The sequence below is a fragment of the Gorilla gorilla genome, chromosome 1, assembly GCF_029281585.2.
Source record: "Gorilla gorilla gorilla isolate KB3781 chromosome 1, NHGRI_mGorGor1-v2.1_pri, whole genome shotgun sequence".
Taxonomy (NCBI): domain Eukaryota; kingdom Metazoa; phylum Chordata; class Mammalia; order Primates; family Hominidae; genus Gorilla; species Gorilla gorilla.
The window spans coordinates 204,633,678-204,656,394 of record NC_073224.2 but is presented as its reverse complement, the minus strand read 5'-3'; the positions used below and the strand labels follow the sequence as shown (position 1 = coordinate 204,656,394).

The 22,717-nt window shown below is 39.0% G+C and overlaps 1 protein-coding gene across 6 annotated transcripts in view; it reads left to right on the top strand.

The window, feature by feature from the left end:
* Nucleotides 1-22,717, top strand: part of ZMYM4 (zinc finger MYM-type containing 4) — a 152,766-nt gene that overhangs the window by 44,170 nt on the left and 85,879 nt on the right. For 5 of the 6 annotated variants that reach the window (XM_019015121.4, XM_055391493.2, XM_031013104.3 and 2 more), the window contains one exon: nt 10,699-10,744. The exons of the other annotated variant lie outside the window; for it this stretch is intronic. In XM_019015121.4, coding sequence (XP_018870666.3) covers nt 10,699-10,744 — 46 coding nt within the window. The remainder of the gene's footprint in view (nt 1-10,698; nt 10,745-22,717) is intronic. 6 annotated transcript variants of the gene reach the window in all.

Sequence of the window (22,717 nt, the reverse complement as noted above, 5' to 3'; positions counted from 1 at the left end):
AAAATGATTTTTTTTTTTGCTGGGGTAGTTTGATTTCTATCCTTAACTTTTGTGAAAAGAAGTCATTAAAAAAATAATTTTGGCTGGGCGCAGTGGCTCACGCCTAATCCTAGCACTTTGGGAGGCCGAGGCGGGCGTATCACCTGAGGTCAGGAGTTCAAGACCAGCCTGGCCAACATGGTGAAACCCTGTCTCTATTAAAAATACAAAAATTAGCCAGGTGTGGTGGTGCGCATCTGTAATCCCAGCTACTTGGGAGGCTGAGGCAGGAGAATTGCTTTAACCCAGGAGGCAGAGGTTGCAGTGAGCCGAGATCATGCCATTGTACTCCATGGGTGACAAGAGCAAGACTCCATCTCAAAAAAACAAAAAAACCAAAAGTAATTTTAAGGTGATGGCCTTTTTTTTTTTAAAGCTGTTTTCTCAGTGATGGGCTCTATTCTCTATATTCAGTGATACATTTTGACTATTTTATGTTTATCAGGTTATTGTAGCTATTCAAACAGAAGTTTTTTCATTAAAATATATAATGTAAATTTAACACTCAAAAGATACGTTTTGCAAAACTTCAATAGAACATTTTTAGTAGCTGGCTTGTTAAGTTTTTTTCTGAACTTGAAAGTAATTCAGTTGCTTTATTTTATACAATTTGAGTTGTAAAATGCAACTTAACTCCATTGCTTCTAGGTAGAACTTTGGTTTTTATTTTATATAACCTTTAAAAAAAGTTCTACTAAAAAAAATTACTACCAGCACATGAAATGTGTGTTACAGACAATAAGTGTACCTACAGCAAGTTGACAGCCAGTCTTTTTTTGATGGAGAAACCAAGCCTGTTTTTAGTTTATGTCAGTGTAATTTCTGTGAACTAATCATTTTGTTTAAGTAACTTTACATAAATTTTGAAGTGAATAAAAATGCGAAAAGAAGATGTATTTGCTTCTTTTTTAAAGGAAGAATTGTTAATGTCTTAAAAAGTCAGGCTCACCCCTGTAACCCTAGCACTTTGGGAGGCTGAGTTGGGAGGATCGCTTTAGCCTGGGGGTTTGGGACCAGAATTGGCAACAGTGATAGCCTGTCTCTACAAAAAAATAAAGAAAAAAATTCACTGGATGTACCTGTAGTCCCAACTACTCAGGAGGCTGAGACGGAAGGATTGCTGGCGCCCAGGAGTTCAAGGCTTTGGTGAGCAAAGATCATGCCACTGCACCCTGGCCTGGGTGACAGAGTGAGTCCCTGTCTGGGGGAAAAAAAAAATTATTATTATTATTTTTTAAAAGTCATTTATAATTAAAGAGAAATACTTTATGTAGAGAGAATTAGACCTACTTTTTATAGTTTTCTTAACAAGTATTCAGTGTCCATTATATAATACTAATTCGAGTTTTTAGTTTATGCCTAGCTTGAGAGTGAATTGTGAGCATTAAATTTGAACGTTTGGAAAGAGTTTTTAGGATTATGTAGCCCAACTTTATTATATATTCATTATATGGGTTGAAGAAATCGAGTCCCAGAGGAGTGAAGTTTCTCCCTTAAGCTTTGTTTGTTAGTAGCAGAACAGTGACTAGAATATTACAGTATTGAAATTAGTGGTCTTTCTCAAGACCTACTGTGTATTTGGTAGCAAATGTGTAACAGTAAGTTAGTCCTCACTTTTATTTTGTTCTGATATGCTTGAATTTCAGTTGCCAAGGTTTAAATGCCAGTTCTCTAACAACACAGTTCATATTTCATTTACCATAGTGTGTTAACTGTGAGCAATTGCATAAAGTATAAACTTCAGTGCTAGCTCTTATGTTAACAAATCACTATGTAATTAGCAGATGTCTGTCACAAACAGTGACTAATCACATCACTTCTTTCAGAGTCTGTGTTGGAGTTTTTCACTCTGCATCTATTATTTAGTTCATACACAGACAGCAAAGTGTGTAGTTGTGTTGCATCCAGTCTCCCAATTATAAACTTATGTGACATTTTATGAAAATGGATACTCAAGAGGAGAGAATTTGCAAAAAAAGATGAAAGTTCAGAAAAGGAATCAAAAGTGATAACACAGGAACTGAAAAATTAGATGTGATTAGATGATTCAAAAACGGTGACAGGCAAGTGAAGATAGGACAAGAGCTAGGCCTGCATGTAGTTACAGTATGAACTATATTGAAAAAATTCAATCGGTGGCTCACGCCTGTAATCCCAGCACTTTGGGAGGCTGAGGCGGGCAGATCACCTGAGGTCAGGAGTTTGTGACCAGCCTGGCCAACATGGTGAAACCCTGTCTCTACTGAAAATACAAAAATTAGCCGGGCATGGTGGCAGGCACCTGTAATCCCAGCTACTTGGGAGTCTGAGGCAGGAGAATCACTTGAACCTGGGAGGTGGAGGTTGCAGTGAGCCGAGATCATGCCATTGCACTCCAGCCTGGGACAAGAGCGAGACTTCATCTCAAAAAAAAAAAAAAGTTAAAGTGCTTCAGCCAGGCGTGGTGGCTCACGCCTGTAATCCCAGCACTTTGGGAGGCCGAGGCAGGTGGATCACCTGAGGTCTGGAGTTCGAGACCAGCTTGGCCAACATGGTGAAACCCTGTCTCTGCTAAAAACACAAAAAATTAGCCAGGTGTGAAGGCGGCACCTGTAATCCCAACTACTCAGGAGGCTGAGCCAAGAGAATCCCTTGAACCCGGGAGGTGGAGGCTGCAGTAAGCTGAAATTGCGCCATTGCCCTCCAGCCTGGGCAACAAGAGTGAAACTCTGTCTCAAAAAATAGATAGATAGATAGATAGATAGATAGATAGATAGATAGATAGCTTTATCATGTAATTTAAATAAATTGTATTAAGAACAGACCCTAGTCAATTTGGCTAGCATTCAGGCTGAATCATTAAAGTTAGTTGTTGCACTGAAAGAAAACTAATTACAAGCCAACCAAAGGACTTCTTGTTGCCAGTAAAGGCTGGTTTGATCATTTCAGAATGGTCATGGATTGTTGATAAGTTTTCTGGTAAAGATGCTAGAACAGATAGGGATGCTGCTGTGAAATTTGTGCCCAGATTCCAGAGATTACTTAAGGCAGGTAATTGTGATCATCAGCTATTTAACATGTTGATGGGATAGGTCTTTTTTGGAATGCAGCCCATCATTAACTTATGCAATGAAAGACATAGGATCTCCAAGTGGCCATAAAGGGGAGTGTGTAGATATGTCACCTGAAGAATTCAGTGAAGACAAACTTACAAACATAAATGAGGAAAATGTTGTAACAAAAAGACGAATGTCATAGTGGAAGTAATACTGGTACAAGTTTCACAGTAACTCAACGAGTTCGTTGAGATACAAGATTGAAAGAGCAAAGGGTATAATTTTGGAAGCCAATTCAAATTTAGAAGGGATTATGGCAATTTTTTTTTTTTTTTTTTGAGACGGAGTCTCACTCTGTGGCCCAGGCTGGAGTACAGTTGTGCAACCTTGGCTCACTGCAACCTCTGCCTCCCGGGTTCAAGTGATTCTCCTGCCTCAGCCTCCCGAGTAGCTGTGACTACAGGCACGTGCCACCATGCCTGGCTAATTTTTGTGTTTTTAGTAGAGACAGGGTTTCACCATGTTGGCCAGGCTAGTCTTGAACTCTTGACCTCAGGTGATCCACCCACCTTGGCCTCCCAAAATGCTGGGATTATAGGGGTGAGCCACTGTGCCCGGCTGACAATTTGTTAAGGCATGGAAAAGTTGCTTATTCTGTATCACAAGTTACATAGGAAAAGACAAAGGCAGGCACTGTCTACTCCTGGTAGGGTTTTTTGTTTTTTTGTTTTTTAATTTGAGGCGAAGTCTCGCTCTGTCACCCAGGCTGGAGTACAGTGGCATAATCTCGGCTCACTGCAACCTCCGTCTCCCAGGTTCAAGTGATTCTTCTGCCTCAGCCTCCCAAATAGCTGGGATTACAGGCATGTGCCACCACACCTGGCTAATTTTTGTATTTTTAGTAGAGACAGGGTTTTACCATCTTGGCCTGGCCGGTCTTGAACTCCTGACCTCAAGTCATCCGCCTGCCTTGGCATACTAAAGTGCTGGGATTACAGGCATGTACCACTGTGCCCAGCCATACTCCTGGTAGATTTTTTACAAATAAATAAAACCCTTTGATTCTCACATTTTAAATTATAACGTAGTAAGCAGATATTAGTTATACAATATTTTTTCATTTCCCTACACGTTTAAACTGACACAGTGTTTTTGTTTTTGTTTTTGAGACGGAGTTTCGCTCTTGTTGCCCAGGGTGGAGTGCAGTGGCATGATGTTGGCTCACCACAACCTCCGCCTCCTGGGTTCAAGTGATTCTCCTGCCTCCTGAGTAGCTGGGATTACAGGCATGGGCCACCATGGCCAGCTAATTTTGTATTTTTAGTAGAGACGGGATTTCTCCATGTTGGTGAGGCTGGTCTCGAACTCCCGACCTCAGGTGATCAGCCCGCCTCAGCCTCCCAGAATGCTGGGATTACAGGTGTGAGCCACCGTGCCTGGCCAAACTGACAGAGTTTTTAACGTTTCAGGTGTTTTGACAAAAAAAGATCATGGAACAATTTTAATTTTTCTCTTTGATCATTAAGATTGCTTTGCATGGTTTCAGCTTGCGTAGTCATTTTTATATTTCTGTGTGGTAGCTGCCTGTATAAAAAATATAATATCGCTGGGTGTGGTGGCTCATGCTTGCATTCCCAGCACTTTGGGAGGCTGAGGTGGGAAGATCAAGAGGCCAGGAGTTCAAGACCAGCCTGGGCAATATGGCAATACCCAGTCTCTACAGAAAATTTAAAAAAATTAGCTGGGCGTGGTTGTGCACACCTCTAGTTCCAGCTACTTGGGAGTTGAGGTGGGAGGATCCCTTGAGCTCAGGAGTTTGAGGCTGCAGTGAGCCATGATCATGTTACTGCATTCCAGCCTGGGCAACAGAGCAAGACCCGTCTCAAAAAAATTTTTCCAAAACAAATTTCTCACATTGAGAAACTTGAAAAAAATGATTGTAAAAATCATCATGATTAATACATTTGAAAAACTAAGGGACGTCCAAATCAGAGTAGCAACAGGGAAAGACTAACATTACTCATTGTGGCGGTTGAAAGAATAGGAATAGGATTGGACATTTGATTTGGAGTGGTCTGTTGGAAGTATACAAATTATTTGAAACTTCAGTGGAAACTTTGGGAGTTTTGGAAAATTTAAAGTACACTCATGGTTAAGTTTTTTAAATAAACAAGTTTCAAACTGCTTATTAACTAATAGAAATGATTCTTTTATTTAGCAAAGACTGAGTTTTTGTTATATTTTAGGCAGTGTTGTAGGTGCTAGGCTACTAAATACAGAACAAATAAAAATCTCTTTGGGCTAGTGTGATACTGTGATATAATAGGAAATATTTGGTTTCTGCCCCAGGTTCCTGGCACACAGCTCCTAAAACTGTTGGAATCTCTGAAGTGATAAGTGTGGATTGTGTACTAATGAGTGACTTGGGCTTAGGGCCAGGCCTTTCCATAGCTTCAGCATGGGGCTGGTCACCAAAAATACCAAGACATGACTAGAGGGCTAAACATCGAGTTGAGCAGCAGTGCCAATGATTTACTCAATCATGGCTTCATAGTGAAGCCTCCATAAAAACCCCAAAGGCAAGGTTCAGAAAACTTCTGGATTGCTGAACCACGTAGAGGTGCTGGAAAGGTGGCATGCCCAGAGAAGACGCGGGAACTCCATGCCTCTCCCCAGCATGTATCATCCTATGCATCTCTTTCATCAGGTTGTTCACCTGTATCCTTTGTAGTATCCTTTATAATAAACCAGTAAATGTGTTCCCCTGAGATCCATGAGCTGCTTTAGCAAATTAATTGAACCTGAGGTGGGGGTTGTGCACACCCCAAGTTATATAGCTGGCCAGTTACAAGGTCAAGTCACAGCCTGGGGCTTGTGATTGGTATCTGAAGTTGGAGGCAGCCTTGTTGGACTGAGCCTTCAACCTGTGGGATCTTACTCTTAATTCTAGGTAGATAGTGTCAGAATTGAAGTGAATTATAGGACACACAGTTGGTGTCTGCTAGATATTTGGTGTGTGATGAAAAAGTCCCACGTATCTGGTCACTGAAATGTTCTGTGTTGCGAGACTGTTATAGGAGAAAAATAATCTTTTGTTTGTTTTTTTCTTCAGGGTGCACTTTTGCCTGCCCTGGCTTTGAGAAGTGTAGGATTTCTAATCCTTTATAGAATGTTGATTTCATTTAGGTTCTATTGAAAGAAACTAACTAGATTGTTTTTTGTTTTTAATTTTTAACATTATTCTAAAGGTCTTTATATAAAGCGCTCCTTTTTATTGATTTTGTGTTTAGTCTCCAAAGTTGGATTAAAACTCAAGGTTTGTATAACCCCTGTTATCTGTCAGCAGGTTGGTCTACAAAAAGAATGGGATATGACCTCATACAGCTTCAGAAACCTGTATGGGTACTTGATTCTTTATAGCATTCCCAACTTGGGAGTAAAGTTTTTATAGTTGTTACATAGTCACATTGGTCGTAGTATCACTAGGAAAGAGCTGTGAATTCTACTTTGTTCGGGAGGTTGGGTGTGTGTGGGTTGTGTGTGAGATTATGGTACCATAGAGGAGTTGCAGCTTTAGCTTGAAGCTGAGTATATGTTTACTATTGAATTAAGACTGGAAAAGCTTAAGCACTGTGCACAATGGCCCAGATGCTTGAAACTACCTGAAAGGTTGGGTGAGCAGCTATAGGTTATTTATAATGGCTGGAGCATTTGCTTACAGGATGGGGATGTAATGGGAATGTGAAGGCAGGAAAAGATAAAGCTGTAGAGGAAATTAGGGCTAGATTTTGGAGAGTCTTATATATCCACAGAAGTTTGGACATTTTTCTTGGGAGACTTTCAGAGCTCTGTGTGTGTGTGTGTGTGTGTCCTTCCCCTTAACCTCTCAGTACCTCCATTTCTTCACCTATAAAATAGAGGTGTTAACAGTACCTACCTTATGAGATTTTTGGGAGATTAAATTGGATTAAATCATATAAAGTACTTGGAAAAAAAGTGTCATAAACTGGGCATGGTGGTGTGTTCCTGTAATCCCAGCAACTCATGAAGCTTAGTTGGAAGGAATTAAATTAAAAAAAATTAAATATTTAATTTTTTTAACCTAGTGATCTTTTTTAACCTAATGATCCCACTTCTAGAAATTGATCCTACAGATATACTCACATACCTAAGCCATATTGTATGTATACAGATGACAACTGCAGTATTACATTTAAAAAAAAAAAAGCAGGAGGCAACCTAAAATGTTCATCAGTATAATATAATAAGAGACTATGCAACCACTGGAAAGAATGAAGTAGATCTCTGTATAATTTTCCAAGACATACTATTGGGTTTTTTAAAAACAGGGACATTTCTATGTCTCTCTTCATTTTGTATCTTTACCAGTCTGAGAGAAAATGGTATCTCAATTTTGATTTTGGGTAAGATTGAATGTTTAGTGCTTGTTTATGTTCTTTGATCACTTTCTATTGGGATAGTAATAGTACTCTTTAATTGAGTCCAAGATTGCTTTATACATAGAATATTAACAATTATTATACTACTACTACAACTTTTTCATTCATATTACCTTTAAGCTTTTCCAAACAATTTTTTAGAAATATAGTCAAACTTTAAAATCTTTTTCATGAAGATTTCTTTTTCTGGTTAAAAGACTTTTCTATCTTCTAGGGCTTTTATTTTTTTTCAGTTTATTTTTAACTTATCTGGGATTAATGTTGATGTGAAGTAGTGATTGTGATCCAAATTTTTTCACCTTAAATGGTTGTCATCTTCTAGTTCTCTTTTTTTCCTTTAGGAGTGAGAATAGATCATTGGGTTTAGCAGTGTGGAGGTCGCTTATGACCTTGACGAGAAAAGTTTCAGTAGAAATAGTGCAGGCAAAAGCCTTACTGAAGTGGGTTCAAGAGACAGGTGCCGTAGGCAGCATGTATAGACAACTTTTTTTTTTGTTTTGGTTTTGGTTTTTAGATGTAGTCTTGCCCTGTTGCCCAGGCTGGAGTGCAATGGCGTGATCTCGGCTCACTGTAACCTCCGCCTCCCAGGTTCAAGCGATTCTCCTGCCTCAGCCTCCCAAGTAGCTGGGATTACAGGTGTGTGCCACCATGCCCGGCTAATTTTTTTGTATCTTTAGTAGAGATGGGGTTTCACCATGTTGGCCAGGCTGGTCTTGAACTCCTGACCTTGTGATCCACCTGCCTCGGCCTCCCAAAGTGCTAGGATTACAGGTGTGAGTCACCACGCCTGGCTTTTTTGTTTTGTTTTGTTTTTGAGACAGAATCATGCTTTGTCCCCTAGGCTGGAGTGCAGTGGCACAATCTCGGCTCACTGCAACCTTCACCTCCTGAGTTCAAGTGATTCTCCTGCCTCGCAGCCTCCCAAGTAGCTAGGATTACAGGTGCCCACCACCACGCCCAGCTAATTTTTGTATTTTCAGTAGAGATGGGTTTTTGCCATGTTGGCCAGGCTGGTCTTGAACTCCTGACCTCAGGTGATCCGCCCACCTCGGCCTCCCAGAGTGCTGGGATTACAGGCGTGAGCCACTGCACCTGGCTAGGCAACTCCTTTGAAGAGTTCTGCTGTCAAGGGGAAGAGAAAAATAAGCAGTAGCTCTAGGGGGATAGAGAATCATGAGAAATATTGTATAAGATGAGAAGGAATAATAGCATCGGGCCTTGGGACAGTATTGTTCAAAAACAAACTGTTATTAAACAATGGGATTCCTCTCAGTGTAGGCAGGTGCTTTCATTCTTTGGCTTACAGAGTGACATTTTTCTTTTTTTTTTTTTTTGTTTTGTTTTGTTTTGTTTTTTTGAGACGGAGTCTCGCTCTGTCGCCCAGGCTGGAGTGCAGTGGCACGATCTCGGCTCACTGCAAGCTCCGTCTCCCAGATTCACGCCATTGTCCTCATTCTTCTGCCTCAGCCTCCTGAGTAGCTGGGACTACAGGCGCCCACCACCATGTCCGGCTAATTTTTTTGTATTTTTAGTAGAGACGGGTTTTCACCATATTAGCCAGGATGGTCTCGATTTCCTGACCTCATGATCCACCCGTCTCGGCCTCCCAAAGTGCTGGGATTACAGGCGTGAGTCACCACACCTGGCCCAGAGTGACATTTTTCATTTCCCATTTCCCTTTCATTCTAGAGCCTAGCTCATTGACTGGAATGGTAGGTGGAGTGACCTTCACTATTTGTTTGCTTTCCTTTACTTTCCAATGTTTACATAGTTGAATTTCAAGTTAAATGTGTTTATAAATTACCTGCACTATCATTTAAAAAAATTGCTCCTTTTGTTTTCTTTTGGAATTCTGATATATTTTACCAGGATGTATCCTTTTTTTTTGTTATTTCTTTGGTATTTAGTGGGCCCATTCAATCTCAGATATGGTATTTATATCTTCAATTCAGGGAAATTTTTTTCTGTTATCCCTTTCACCATTATTTTCTTCTTTGGGGGTACCTTTGATATTGCTGTTAGACTTAGTGCTTCAACCCTCCATGTCACATAAATTATCTTTTCCAACTTTTTGTCTAGAGATGAGGTTTCACCATGTTGGCCAGGATGGTCTCGATCTCCTGACCTTGTGATCCGCCCACCTCAGCCTCCCAAAGTGCTGGGATTACAGGTGTGAGTCACTGGGCCCAGCCAAGAAGTTGCTTTTTTATAAGTTACTTGTTTCCTTCTGGAGTGGTGGTTCTGTTTGTTTACCTTGAACTTTCTCTTTCACATAGGTTTCTTTTGGAAACCTGGGATCTTTTATTTTCTCTTCATATTTATGAATATCAGATACTACTGATTACTATAGCTAGCTGTTGTGTTTCCTCTACAGTTATGTAGGTAGCTAGGTAGTTCTTTTTTCCTTAAAAGTCTCTCCCTTGAATGGGGTGGCTGATTCTGGCTTCTTACAGTAGGCAAGGTTTATCAAGAAGCAGCATTTCTTGTGTTCTTGCCTCATTGATGAGTAACAGGCAGGGAAGCAGGAACCTCCAAAGTAAGGAGGCCTTCAGAGACTCAGAGTGAAGTGTGCCATTTTCTTTAGTTCTTTGGTGGAGTTACTGGTGCTTTGCTTTCTTTTCCCTGTGTGTTTAAAGATCTGAAATTACCTCTGACATGGCTCTACTTCTGTCTTAGGCACTAACGTACTCAGTAGGAACCATCCCTATAACAGGCCTCACTTTAAATTTAAGAGCAGCATGTTTCTGGCTTTAGCTTAAGAGCAAAAGCTGTTAATTTTTCTGTTCAGTTTTGATGGGAGGTTTTACATAGTCAGTTCTCATTGTTAGTAAGTTCTTATGAAGTGTTAGCTGTGTTTACTGTTATTAAAATATATATGATCATCTCTTTTGTGACATGAATGATTAAAAAAATAAGTAGTTGTTTATAGTGAGAGGATGTGATTTATCTCTTAGTTTTTGGTTTGGGGCTTTGGTCTGAGAACTACTTTGGTTTATCCTAAATTTTATTTTACTCTATTTGGCAATGTTTTTGTTTATATTGTGTACTTGTCATTTGGGTTGAAAATTACAGCTCCTTGGGAAATAGGGAGGGATACCAAAAGAATGTATGATAGAAGATATGATGGTAATGTTACTTTTCTCTTTCCTTTTTTGCTTTTCCAGTTTGAACAAAAAAGTGGTGCAGTTTTTGATGAAATTGTAGAGAACTGTAAGTACCATTTGAGAAAAAACAATCATGTCTTTAGATAGAAAATGAATGTTAATCTAGATGTGGTATTTAACTATTACAGTGTTTAGTTAGGGCTGATTTATGTGATGGTTCAATCTGATTTAGTCTAGATCTCATCACATACTGTTCTTTTAGCAGGTTAATCTGAATTGTAAGAATCTTATTCTTTTTTTCAATAAATATTTTATTCTCATAGTTATCATATTAAAATATAGCCATACTTCGTGTCTATATGGAAGATTATACTTACCACTATTAAGGGTTTCTACTTGGTTTAAGGTCTTTTATTTTCTTTTAAAATTCTTTTTGTGTTATTGTATTTTTAGAAATAATTTGTTTTTTATGATTATAAAAGTAATACATTCAATTTTACAATACAGAAATGAATAAAATAGAAAGTAAAAGCCTTTGTCATTACCATTCTCCAAAGATAACCAGTTTTAAAAGTTTAACATATATATCTTTCCAGACTTTTTTCTATGAGTGTATATATCTATACATGGTGTATGGAGATTTATATATGTGTGTAGGAATCATAGATACTGTTCTTGCTTTTTTTCATTCAACTGCGTAGACATCTTTCTGTGTCAATGGATATAGACCTGTTGCACCCTTTTTAATGGCTACTCAGTATTTTATTGTATGGCTGTATAATAAGTCCTCACTAAATGTTGTTGATATGTTCTTGGAAATTGTGACTTTAGGTGAAATGACATATAATGAAACCGATTTTACTATAAGTTTAAATTGATAGAAGTAAGAGTTAAGTTCCTGTGGCATATTTTTAGTCACAAAAACACCATCAAACTTCTAAATAAAGATCTGAAACACTTCTAATATTAAACAATGAAATAAATGTGAGCTATACATGCATACAAGAAAGATTAATAAAAACAAGTAAGATAATTATTTACCCAGTTTTTGGTGAATCAGCGAGTGATGGTGCTTGTAGTGGTGGTTGGTTAACTTAAGGAATAAATGTTTGCAAAGCAAACATTGTCAAGAGCACCTCCTACCACCATGCAGTTCAGAAACAAACAATAATAAACATGATGGGCTCACTGAGTGCATCATTTATGTACTTTTCTGTGCTGATTATATATTTTATGAATTTTATTACAATAATTTGTATTCATTCATTCATTTTCCAATCCCCTTATTGCAATTCAGGGTCATGGGTGGCCGAAGCCTATCCTGGCAGCCTCAGGGCACAAGGCAGGAACCAGTCCTGGACAGGATGCCATCTCATCACAGCGTGCCTCACACACACGCACCCATGCTCACTCAGACTGGGACAATTTAGACATGCTAATTAACCTAATGTGCACATCTTTGGGATGTGGGAGGAATCTAGAACATCTGGAGAAAACTCATGCAGACATGGAGAGAATATACAAACTCCACATAAATAATAGCCCTGGCTTGGAGTCATTTTTTTTCTCTCTTTTTTTGAGATGGAGCCTTGCTTTGTCACCCAGGCTTGAGTGAAGTGGCGTGATCTAGGCTCACTGCAACCTCTGCCTCACAGGTTCAAGTGATTCTCCTGTGTCAGCCTCCTGAGTCACTGGGACTACAGGCACACGTCACCACTCCTAGCTAATTTTTTATATTTTTGGTAGAGATGGGGTTTTACCATGTTGGCCAGGCTGTTCTCGAACTCCTGACCTCAAGTGATCCACCTGCCTTGGCCTCCCAAAGTCCTGGGATTACAGGCGTGAGCCACAGCACCCGGCCTTTGTTTCTCTCTTCAGTGCTACAGCAAAATAACATTGAATGAAATGTTATTAGAGGACCTGCTGTACTATAATTTAACTAGCTTCTTTTATACATGTGTAATTTATTTTCAATTTTGCATTATTATTAAGAACATTGAATATGTATTCCCATACACATCTTTGTATACTTGTTGAAGCATTCTGTAGAATAAATTCCAAGAATAGAATTGATTAATTATCAAAGGATATTTTTGTGCTTTTTTATGAAAGATAAATTTTGTCAACTAGAGTTCTTGAATTAAGGGAATGTACTTTTTTAAAAAAAATTTACTTCTACCAGTAGGATCTATACTTTCTTTCTCTTTGTAATTAGTTTAATATTTTAGAATGATAATATTTTTAGACTACCATCTGACTTTATGTTATTTGATATTGAGAGGTAACTATATCTCCTGATCTTCAGTGGATTTAGTTATTGTGTGTCTTTTTTGTTTTAGGCAATCAAAAGTAGAATTTAGCTAGCTTATCCAGAAGAATCATTTTAGATATATACTAGGATATTTCATAAAATATAAGATAAAATGAATTTCCTGCAGGATACTCAGCAAAAGGACATCATGTCTGTTCGCTACAAGTGCTGCCAGAAAGCAGTTATATTCCCACGATTTTTAGTCTTTCTGTATATCCATTCTAAATTTCAAGTTGTTTGGAGAAAGATTATGATTGGGCCAGCTTGAATCTCATGTTCATCTTTGAACCAATTATCTGTGGTCAGGGAAACCAGGCCAGATAGTAAAACATACCTCTTGGAAGGCATGCCTCTGTCACTACTCACTTTCGCCAAATAATATTTGAATACCTATTTTGGATGATATGCCTTTGCTCAAGTGTGTATATTGGTATTAGAAATGAATCATATACCTTTCCAATGAAGGTTTTAATCTGATGGATTGTTAAAGTTGTTGCAGTAAAAACATTCTTAAAGAGGCAATAGGAATTTGTATTAAACCTGTAGCCAGGCTACTGTACTTGGAGTTCTACACCCAACATTTGGGGTGTATGTTTCTGGTACATGGTGTTTCTCTGCTCTCCTTCCTTAAACATTATTAGGCTCTAGATTTACAAGCAGAATGTTTTATTCTTTATTTTAGTTTTTATTTTAGAGACAGGGTCTTGCAGTTGCCTAGGCTGGAATGCAGTGGCATGATCATAGCTCACTACAACCTTGAACTCCTGGGGTCAAGTGATCCTCCCATCTCAGCATCCGAGTAGCTGGGACTATAGATGTGATCACCATGCCTGGCTAATTTTTTAATTTTTTTTTTTTTTTTTTTGTAGAGATTAGGTCTTACTATGTTTTCCAATCAGGTCTTAAACACCTGGCCTCAAACAATCCTCCTGCCTTGGCCTCCCAAAGTGCTGGGATTACAGGAGTGAGCCACCACACCCAGCCAACCAGAAAGTTTTATACCAAATGTTAGTTGCAAATGGTGCAATAAAGGTTACCCTTTATCTCCCCTTTTCTGGTAGTTTAAATTAAAAGGATGTTGAAAGCCCTGGAGGCAGAGAAGTGACTAGCTTGGAAGGAATACTGGCCTCTCTCTGTGAGGGGAATTCAGGAACATAGACCCCTATCCAGGAGAGATAAGGGCAGACAGCTACATAGATGATATTCTGGAAAGCTCTGATACCAAAGATGATCATCCTAGCCCTCCCATTTTGTCTTGGGATTCATGTCTAGAAAAAAAGATTAACTGTATCTCAGGGAAGTGTCTCAAAATGTCTGGTGTAGCACTAGACCTACCAGACCTACCCTGCTAGACCTACCATCTACTCATTGCCCAAGACCACTGGGATATGGGACCTCAAATATTTGTTTTGTAGATCAAATTCTGCCCTACTGTGGTATAATCCTATCACTGTCAGCAAAATATAGTATTTACTAATTATCGGCACACATAAATTAGCAGAGGCTAACCCCGTTTGTGAAGACATTGAGAAATCTAGTTTAAACATGAAAAATCTGAACTGACTTTCCAAAGATACAATATCTTCAGTGAAAGGGATTTAAAAGAAGACTTCAACATTTTATGCAGGTGAGAAGAGAAGGTACGGTTCTTCAAGTTTGTTCTCCTGTGTCAGGAGAATTTGTGATGTGGATTTTTAAAGATACATGGTGTGTTAGAGGAAATGACTGATTCTGTAGATGATCTTAATTCATGTTCCCTCAACCATTACTAGTTTATGTGAAGTTTTAAAGAAGTTGAAATAAAATAGGGAGATTGTTTTTATTTAATATATTCAAATAGTTGCTTCCTTAAGTCAAGGATTTTTATTCATTAAATGTCTCTAAGATAACCAACTGGTCACTCAGCAATGGTTACTTTTCTTATTGATAGAATAAGTTTATTGAACATAACAGACTTGACAGTTTTAGGGGAAAAGTAAGAGCATTGCTGATTTGTTCATGAAGTACAGTTATTTGGATTCTAAAAATTATTCTTATTATTTTGACTACTTTCAGTGTACTAGTTTACTTGTGAAAAAGTTTGCATGTATTATCTTTTAAAAATTCTCCCTTTTTCTGGTTTAACTGAGGCAGGGTCTTGCTATGTTGCTGAGACTGGCTTCAAACTCCTGGGGTCAAGCAGTCCTCCTTCCACTGCCTCCCAAACTGCTAGGATTACCAGCATGAGTCACCACGCCTTACCCTTTAAAAATTCTAATAACAATTATATTAATTAGGATATTAGGTTTAACTATATATAATAGAAACACAATAGAACTTTATTTCTTGGCCGGGCATGGTGGCTCACACCTGTAATTCCAGTACTTTGGGAGGCTGAAGCAAGAGGATTGCATGAATCCAGGAGTTCAAAACCAGCCTAGGCACATAGCAAGACCCTGTCTCTGCAAAAAATACATAAAATAGTTGAATGTGGTGGTGCATGCCTGTAGTCCCAGCTGCTTGGGAGATTGAGTCAGGAGGATTGATTGAGTCCAAGAATTTGAGGTTACGGTGAGCTGATGGTGCCATTGCACTCCAGCCTGAGCTGCAGAGAAAGACCCTGTCTCAAAATATAAAAGGAAGGAAGGGAAGAAGGGAGGGAGGGAGGGAGGAAGGATAAGGAAGGAATGAGGAAAGAAAAGGAGTTTATTTCTCATATAAAAGAAGCCCAGATGATAATATGGCTCTGTGGTTATCAAGAAAGCTCTTCCAGCTATCTGGATTTTATCCCTAGTGTGTGACTTCCATTTTCAAGGTAGCGTGGTGTTCTAGGATGGCTGCTGTATCTTGAGCCTGGAGTAGGGAGGAAGGAGAGCAAAAGGCCCACCTGTGAACAGAATCAGCTTCTTGAAGAACTTTCCTGGAAACTCTACCTGTGTACTTAGGTTTATATCTCATTGGCCATCCTACCTTCAAAGAAAGCTGGGAATAGTAATCCTTTACCTTGAGCCCATTGTTGTCAAGAATAAAATTGAGGCTCTCTTAGTAAGGAAAAGGGAGAGAATTGTTATTGTGTACATAGTGTCTGCTGCAACAACCTTTTTTCAAAGGTACTACAACTGTTTCTATTTCACTAGGGAGCAAACTAAGGCTTAGAGACATCATTTCACTTTTAAGTGATGGAATCAGGATTTGAATGCTGATTTACCTCGCTACTAAGACCCTCCTTTCAAATCTTTCATTACCTGTTTCTGTACCTCACCCTAGTTCACTTGTATCACAGGTTTTGAAGAATAATTATTATTCGATGAAATAGTGGAGTAATTTATAAAGTAATTCAGAAATAGTTTTAGGTATATTAACCATGACTGAAGTTTTTGTGGCTGCTTGTGGAGCATCAGCATAAGTTTGTGTCTGAATTATAATGTATCTGCCTTATTAATGCAGTTCAATTTTTAAAAGAACTGATATAATTAAAATTTTTCTAAATAGAACAAACAAAAAATAAAACTGATAATTTGAGTCTTTTTAAAAAAAAAACTACTTAAAAATTTTTGTTTACATGGTCTTTTGCTAAGTATTATTTGGGTCCTTCAAACATTGTAAAGGAATACTTTCTTTACGAAAATGTTGAAATCAAAGCCTAAAAGTCTTCTTTAGGGATATAAACATGGGTAGAGAATTGAGATGGTGTTAATTGAAAAACACCTCACGGTTCTCAATAATTTTTTAGTTCTCCTTAAATAAAGGTATAGGTTCTTCTTGAATTAAACAAACTGATCAGTGATGAGTATACAATTTTCAAATGAATAAACTGAACTAAACTGATTTTTGTTTTATCTCTGTATTGGTAAAAGGTTTATGTTTTTGCCAATAACTTACAGCAATTTCAGCATTGTTATCAATAAAATTGTGGTGTCAGTCAGGCGCAGTGGCTCACACCTGTAATCCCAGCACTTTGGGAGGCCGAGGTGGGTGGATCGCTTGAGGTCAGGAGTTCGAGACCATCCTAGCCAACATGGTGAAACCCTGTTGCTACTAAAAATACAAAAAATTCACTGGGTGTGGTGGCGGGCACCTGTAATCCCAGCTATTTGGGAGGCTGAGGCAGGAGAATCACTTGAACCCTGGAAGCGGAGGTTGCAGTGAGCCAAGATCGTGCCACCATACTCTGGCATCCTGAGAAACAGAAAAAGACTCCATCTCAAAAATAAATAAATAAATAAATAAATAAAATTGTGGTATCAAGGAAACTCTGACACTAAAAAGGAGATATAAGTTCTATGTGAATTTTAGTTTAGGTTGATCAGTAGGATAAGAGGGTGGTAAAAGTATGTTGTAAATGTTTGAATATAAGATGATTCCAAATACAGGGTTCTGACCCATTTCCCAGTGAAAAGATAAGAGAAAAAAATAGAATTTTGTTATCTAGAATACATTTACTAATAGCCATGTGTGGGTGAAATAGATGTCTATTAATCATTTATTAAATTATATACATATTTAAAATCTCCTTATGTTAAATAGTATTGATTTAGAAAATGCTGGTTTTCTTATGGTTGTTTTGTGAATTTTATGCAGACTCTAGAAATTTGACATTGTTAATCACTAGTGTCACTTTTTAAGTCAGTTAATGTAGTTTTCCAGAGCCTTCTAAATTATGTAAGATATATTCTGAAGTTGCATTCTGATTGCTGGTATGTGCTACTTAACAAATCACCCCATAACTAATGGTGTAAAACACTTTTATTAAGCTCAAGGATTCAATGGCTCAGGTGTTCAGAAAGGGTATACTGGGGATGTTTTTTTTTTTTTTTTCCTCCACAATGTCTTTGGTCTTGACTGAGAAGATTTGGAGGCTGAAATTGACTGAATGGCTTGATGTTGGAATAATCTGAAAGTTTGTTCACTCATGTTTGGTGCCTTGCCTAACAGGACTCAAAGACTGTGACTGCTGACTTGAGCACCTGTACATAGTCTGTTACCTTGCCTTCCTCATAGTGTGGCAGCCTTAAGGTCTTCTCACTTCTTTTATGGTGGCTCAGGGATCCAAGCAAAATAATAATTCAGCAAATAAGGCATAAGTTATATTATTATTATTATTTTTCTCCAGACAGGCTCTCATCCTGTCACCCAGGCTGTAGTGTAGTGACTGTCATAATTCACTCTGACCTCGAACTCCTGGGCTCAAGTGATCCTCCTGCCTCAACCTCCCAGGTAGCTAGAACTATAGGCCTGCACCTCTGCACTCGCCTGATTTGTATATTTTTTTTGTAGAAATGGGTCTTGGCTATGTTGCCCATGCTGGTGCATCATCTTTTCTGACCTAGCTTCAAAAGTTATTTGGCATCCCTTCCACCAGGCAGTTCACAAGCTTGCCCAGATTCAGAAGCTATAGACCCCACATCTTAATAGGAGGAGGGAGGGTGAAGGTCACGTTATAGAAAAGCACATGGATGGAAGATATTGTTGCAGCCATTTTTGTAAAGTAAAATCTGCTGTCACAGCATATAAAATACCTTGTTAAAAAATATTCTAAGCCATAAAATAGCTTTAAAAATTTTATCCTATAGGTCTGTGTTTGGATCTTCATGGCATTAACTATTTCCAGTAATACATATATGTAAATTGCATGAATCTGATCATACATGATTTTTTTTTTTTTGAGACGGAGTCTTGCTCTGTTGCCCAGGCTGGAGTGCAGTGGTGCGATCTAAGCTCACTGTAGCTTCCGCCTCCTGGGCTCAAGCAATTCCTGTTCCTCAGCCTCCCAGGTAGCTGGGACTACAGGTGCGCCACCATGCCCGGCTAATTTTTTGTATTTTTAATAGAGATGGGGTTTCACCATGTTGGCCAAGCTGGTCTCAAGCTCCCGGTCTCAAGTTGATCTGCTTATCTCGGCCTCCCAAAGGTCTGGGATTACAAGTGTCAGCTACTGCGCCTGGCCCATATATGATTTTTTAAGAGTAACATTTTGGCTTTTCTGTTGGCTTGGCCTCACCTTCCCATATCATTGTTCATATCCCCTCTCATAACTTGTGTCAACAGCTTTGTAGGTAGCCTTCCATGTTTTTCAGTGCTCATAAAATCATTATATACATAAACATACACAAATATATGTATGTCAGGATTTTGAGTTTTTCTTATTTAACAAAAATGGGATCATATACATACTTTTCTCCTCCTCACTTCTCTCTGTCTTGAGTACTTCATAAAACCCCTTCACCTCAACTGGAACAGCTCTCTATTCTGTGATTTTAATGCACAATAAGTCATTTTCTGCTTTGTTTTTAGGCATTTATGTCGTTTAAGGTTTTTTCTGCCACAATGAACAATGATACATTAAAAGTCCTTCAATGTATGTTTTTGTAAGTTGGTCATTTTATATATGTGGTTAGATTCCAAAGAGTAAGGATTCTGTGATTTAAAAAAAAAAAAAGCATGCTGTAATCCCACCACTTCGGGAGACTGAGGTGGGCGGATCGCTTGAGCCCAGGAGTTCGAGACCAACCTGGGCAACATGGCGAAACTCCATCTCTACAGAAAAGACAGAAAAAATTAGTTGGGCATGGGGGCGCATGCCTGTAGTCCCAGCTACTTGAGAGGCTGAGGTGGGAAAATTGCTTGAGCCCGGGAGTTCGAGGCTACAGTGAACTATGATTATGCCACTGCACGCCAGCCTGGGTGACAGAAAGAGACCTTCTTTCTAAAAAATAAAAAAGCACTTTAATACCTCACATTTCCACCAGCAGTGTAGTAAGAACACCTTCCCCCATCCATTAGTATATATTATAGCTCTTCTTAATATTTCCCAGTCTGATGGATGTAAAATATCACAGCCTTTAATTTGCATGTTCTCAACTCCTGTAGAATTTGAGCAGCTTTTAGTAAGTTTAACATTTAGACTGGCTTTCTCTGTATTGTCTAGTAATAAATATTTGTTGAAGAATGAATATCTTTCGCCCTTTAAAAAAAGTTTACTCTTTCTTCATAGCAAGTTGTAAGCTAGTTTTATATTTTAATAATAGCTGTTATGGTGAGTCACAGTAAGCACAGTAAAGCATACATCTGAAAGAAGATTCAGATATACATAATAGACAATCACTGTATTCATTCAGGATTTTTAACTTTGAGAATGCATAATGTAAAGTTCTTTTGATGGGGGCAGGAGTTCTGATTTCCCTCATTTGACTCCCTTTTTGTGTCATCTTGAGCTAAATAAATGTTTTTGACACTTAAACATTTCGGTATCGTTTATGACATCTGGGTTTTCAGTCTTGTTTAAGAAAGTTTTTCTCACTCCTTGGTTATTTCTCGGAATACTTCGAAAACTTTTTATAAATTATTAAACACAAAATACACTTACAATGTAAGATATATTTTATGAAAACCCTTAACCACTTAGCTTTTTAAAATGTATATTTTCGTGCTCTTGATGTCAATTTCCCAGTCTCATACAAGTAGCCACCTCTCCAAAAAGGTAGCCATCATCCTGAATTTTGTGTTTATTTTCTTGCTTTTCCTTTACCACACTTATTGAATATTTGTAGTTTTGCTTGGTTTTGAGCTTTGTATTGTTTTTGAATCATGCTGTGTGTTACCACTTGCTTTTATTCCCTATTGCATTTTTTTTTTCCCCCAGACAGAGTCTCGCTGTGTCACCCAGGCTGGAGTGCAGTTGACGCGATCTCGGCTCACTGCGATCTCTGCTTCCCGGGTTCAAGTGATTCTCCTGCCTCAGCATCCCGAGTAGCTGGGACTATAGGCACCCACCACCATACTTGGCTAATCTTTATATTTTTAGTAGAGGCGAGGTTTCACCATGCTAGCAAGGCTGATCTCAAACTCCTGACCAGGACTCTTGATCCGTCCGCCTCTGCCTCGCAAATGCTGGGATCACGGGTGTGAGCCACCATGCCTGGCCCTCATTGCGTATTTCTGAGATTTTACTGCATTGTTGTATGCGGTTCTTGTTTGTTTGTTTGTCACCAATGCATGATAATTCATTATATAAATATATAACTATTTTAAATTGTGGAAAAAACATAAAATTCTGGGCCGGGTGCAGTGGCTCAACGCCTGTAATTCCAGCACTTTGGGAGGTCAAGGTGGGTGGATCACGAGGTCAGGAGATCGAGACCATCCTGGCTAACACGGTGAAACTTTGTCTCTACTAAAAATATAAAAAATTAGCCGGACGTGATGGCAGGCGCCTGTAGTCCCAGCTACTCGGGAGGCTGAGGCAGGAGAATGGCGTGAACCTGGGAGGCGGAGCTTGCAGTGAGCCTGGGCGAGAGAGCGAGACTCCGTCTCAAAAAACAAACAAACAAACAAACAAAAAAAAAAACCATAAAATTTACCACCTAAGCCATTTTTAAGTGTGCAGTTCAGTAGTGTTAAGTATATTCACATTGTTGTGCAACAGATCTCTGGAACTTTTTCATCCTGCAGAACTGAAACTCTGTACCCATTGATCAATAAGTCCTCATCACCCCCTCTTCATCCCCTGGCAACCTTAGAAGTTTTATCTTCTAAGAGTTTGACTATGGTAGTAACTGTGTGTACGTTAACATATCCTCAAGGTTCATCATGTTGTACCTTGTGGAACCATGTTGAACCTTCTTGTACCATGTTGAACATTCTGATACATGTTGTAGCATGTGTTAGAATTGCCTTCATTTTTAAGGTAAAAATGATACTTTAGTGTATCCTCAAGGTTCATCATGTTGAACCTTGTGGTACCATGTTGAACATTCTGACACATGTTGTAACATGAGTCACAATTACCTTTTTTTTTTTTTTGATACAGAGTTTCACTCTTGTTGCCCAGGCTCCAGTGCAGTGGTGGGATCTTGGGTCACTGGAACCTCCACCTCCCAGGTTCAAGTGATTCTCCTGCCTCAGCCTCCCAAGTATCTAGGATTACAGGCGTGTGCCACCATGCCTGGCTAATTTTGTATTTTTGGTATAATTTTGTATTTTTAGTAGAGACAGGACTGTACCACGTTGGTCAGGCTGGTCTCAAACTCCTGACCTCAGGTGATCTGCCCACCCCAGCCTTCCAAAATGCTGGGATTACAGGCATGAGCCACCACGCCCAGCCAATTACCTTCATTTTTAAGGCTGAATCATATTCAGTTGTTTATATAATACATGATATGGTTTGGCTCTGTGTCCCCACCCAAATCTCATCTCGAATTGTAATCCCCACATTCAAGGGAGTGACCTGTAGTCCTCATGTCTCTACAAAAGGGAAGTGATTGGATTATAGGGGCAGTTCCCCCCATGTTGTTCTTGTGACAGTGAGTGAATTCTCAGGTATCATGGTTTTATAAATGGTAGTTTTCATGTGCTCTTCGTGCTCTTGCCTGCTACCATGTAAGACATGCCAGCTTCCCCTTCTGTCATAATTGTAAGTTTACTGAGGCCTCCCCAGCCATGCTGAACTATGAGTCAATTAAACCTCTTTCTGGGCTGGGCACGGTGGCTCACACCTGTAATCCCAGCACTTCGGGAAGCTGAGATGGGCAGATCACTTGAGGTCAGGATTTCGAGACCAGCCTGGCCAACATGGTGAAACCCCATCTCCGCTAAAAAAAAAAAATACAGAATTAGCTGGATGTGATGTTGCACGCCTGTAGTCCCAGCTACTTGGAAAACTGAGGCAGGGGAATCGCTTGAACCTGGGAGATGGAGGTTACAGTGAGCCAAGATTGCACCACTGCATTCTAGCCTGAGCAACAGAGCAAGACTCCAACTCATATATATATGTATATAGTAAATCCATCG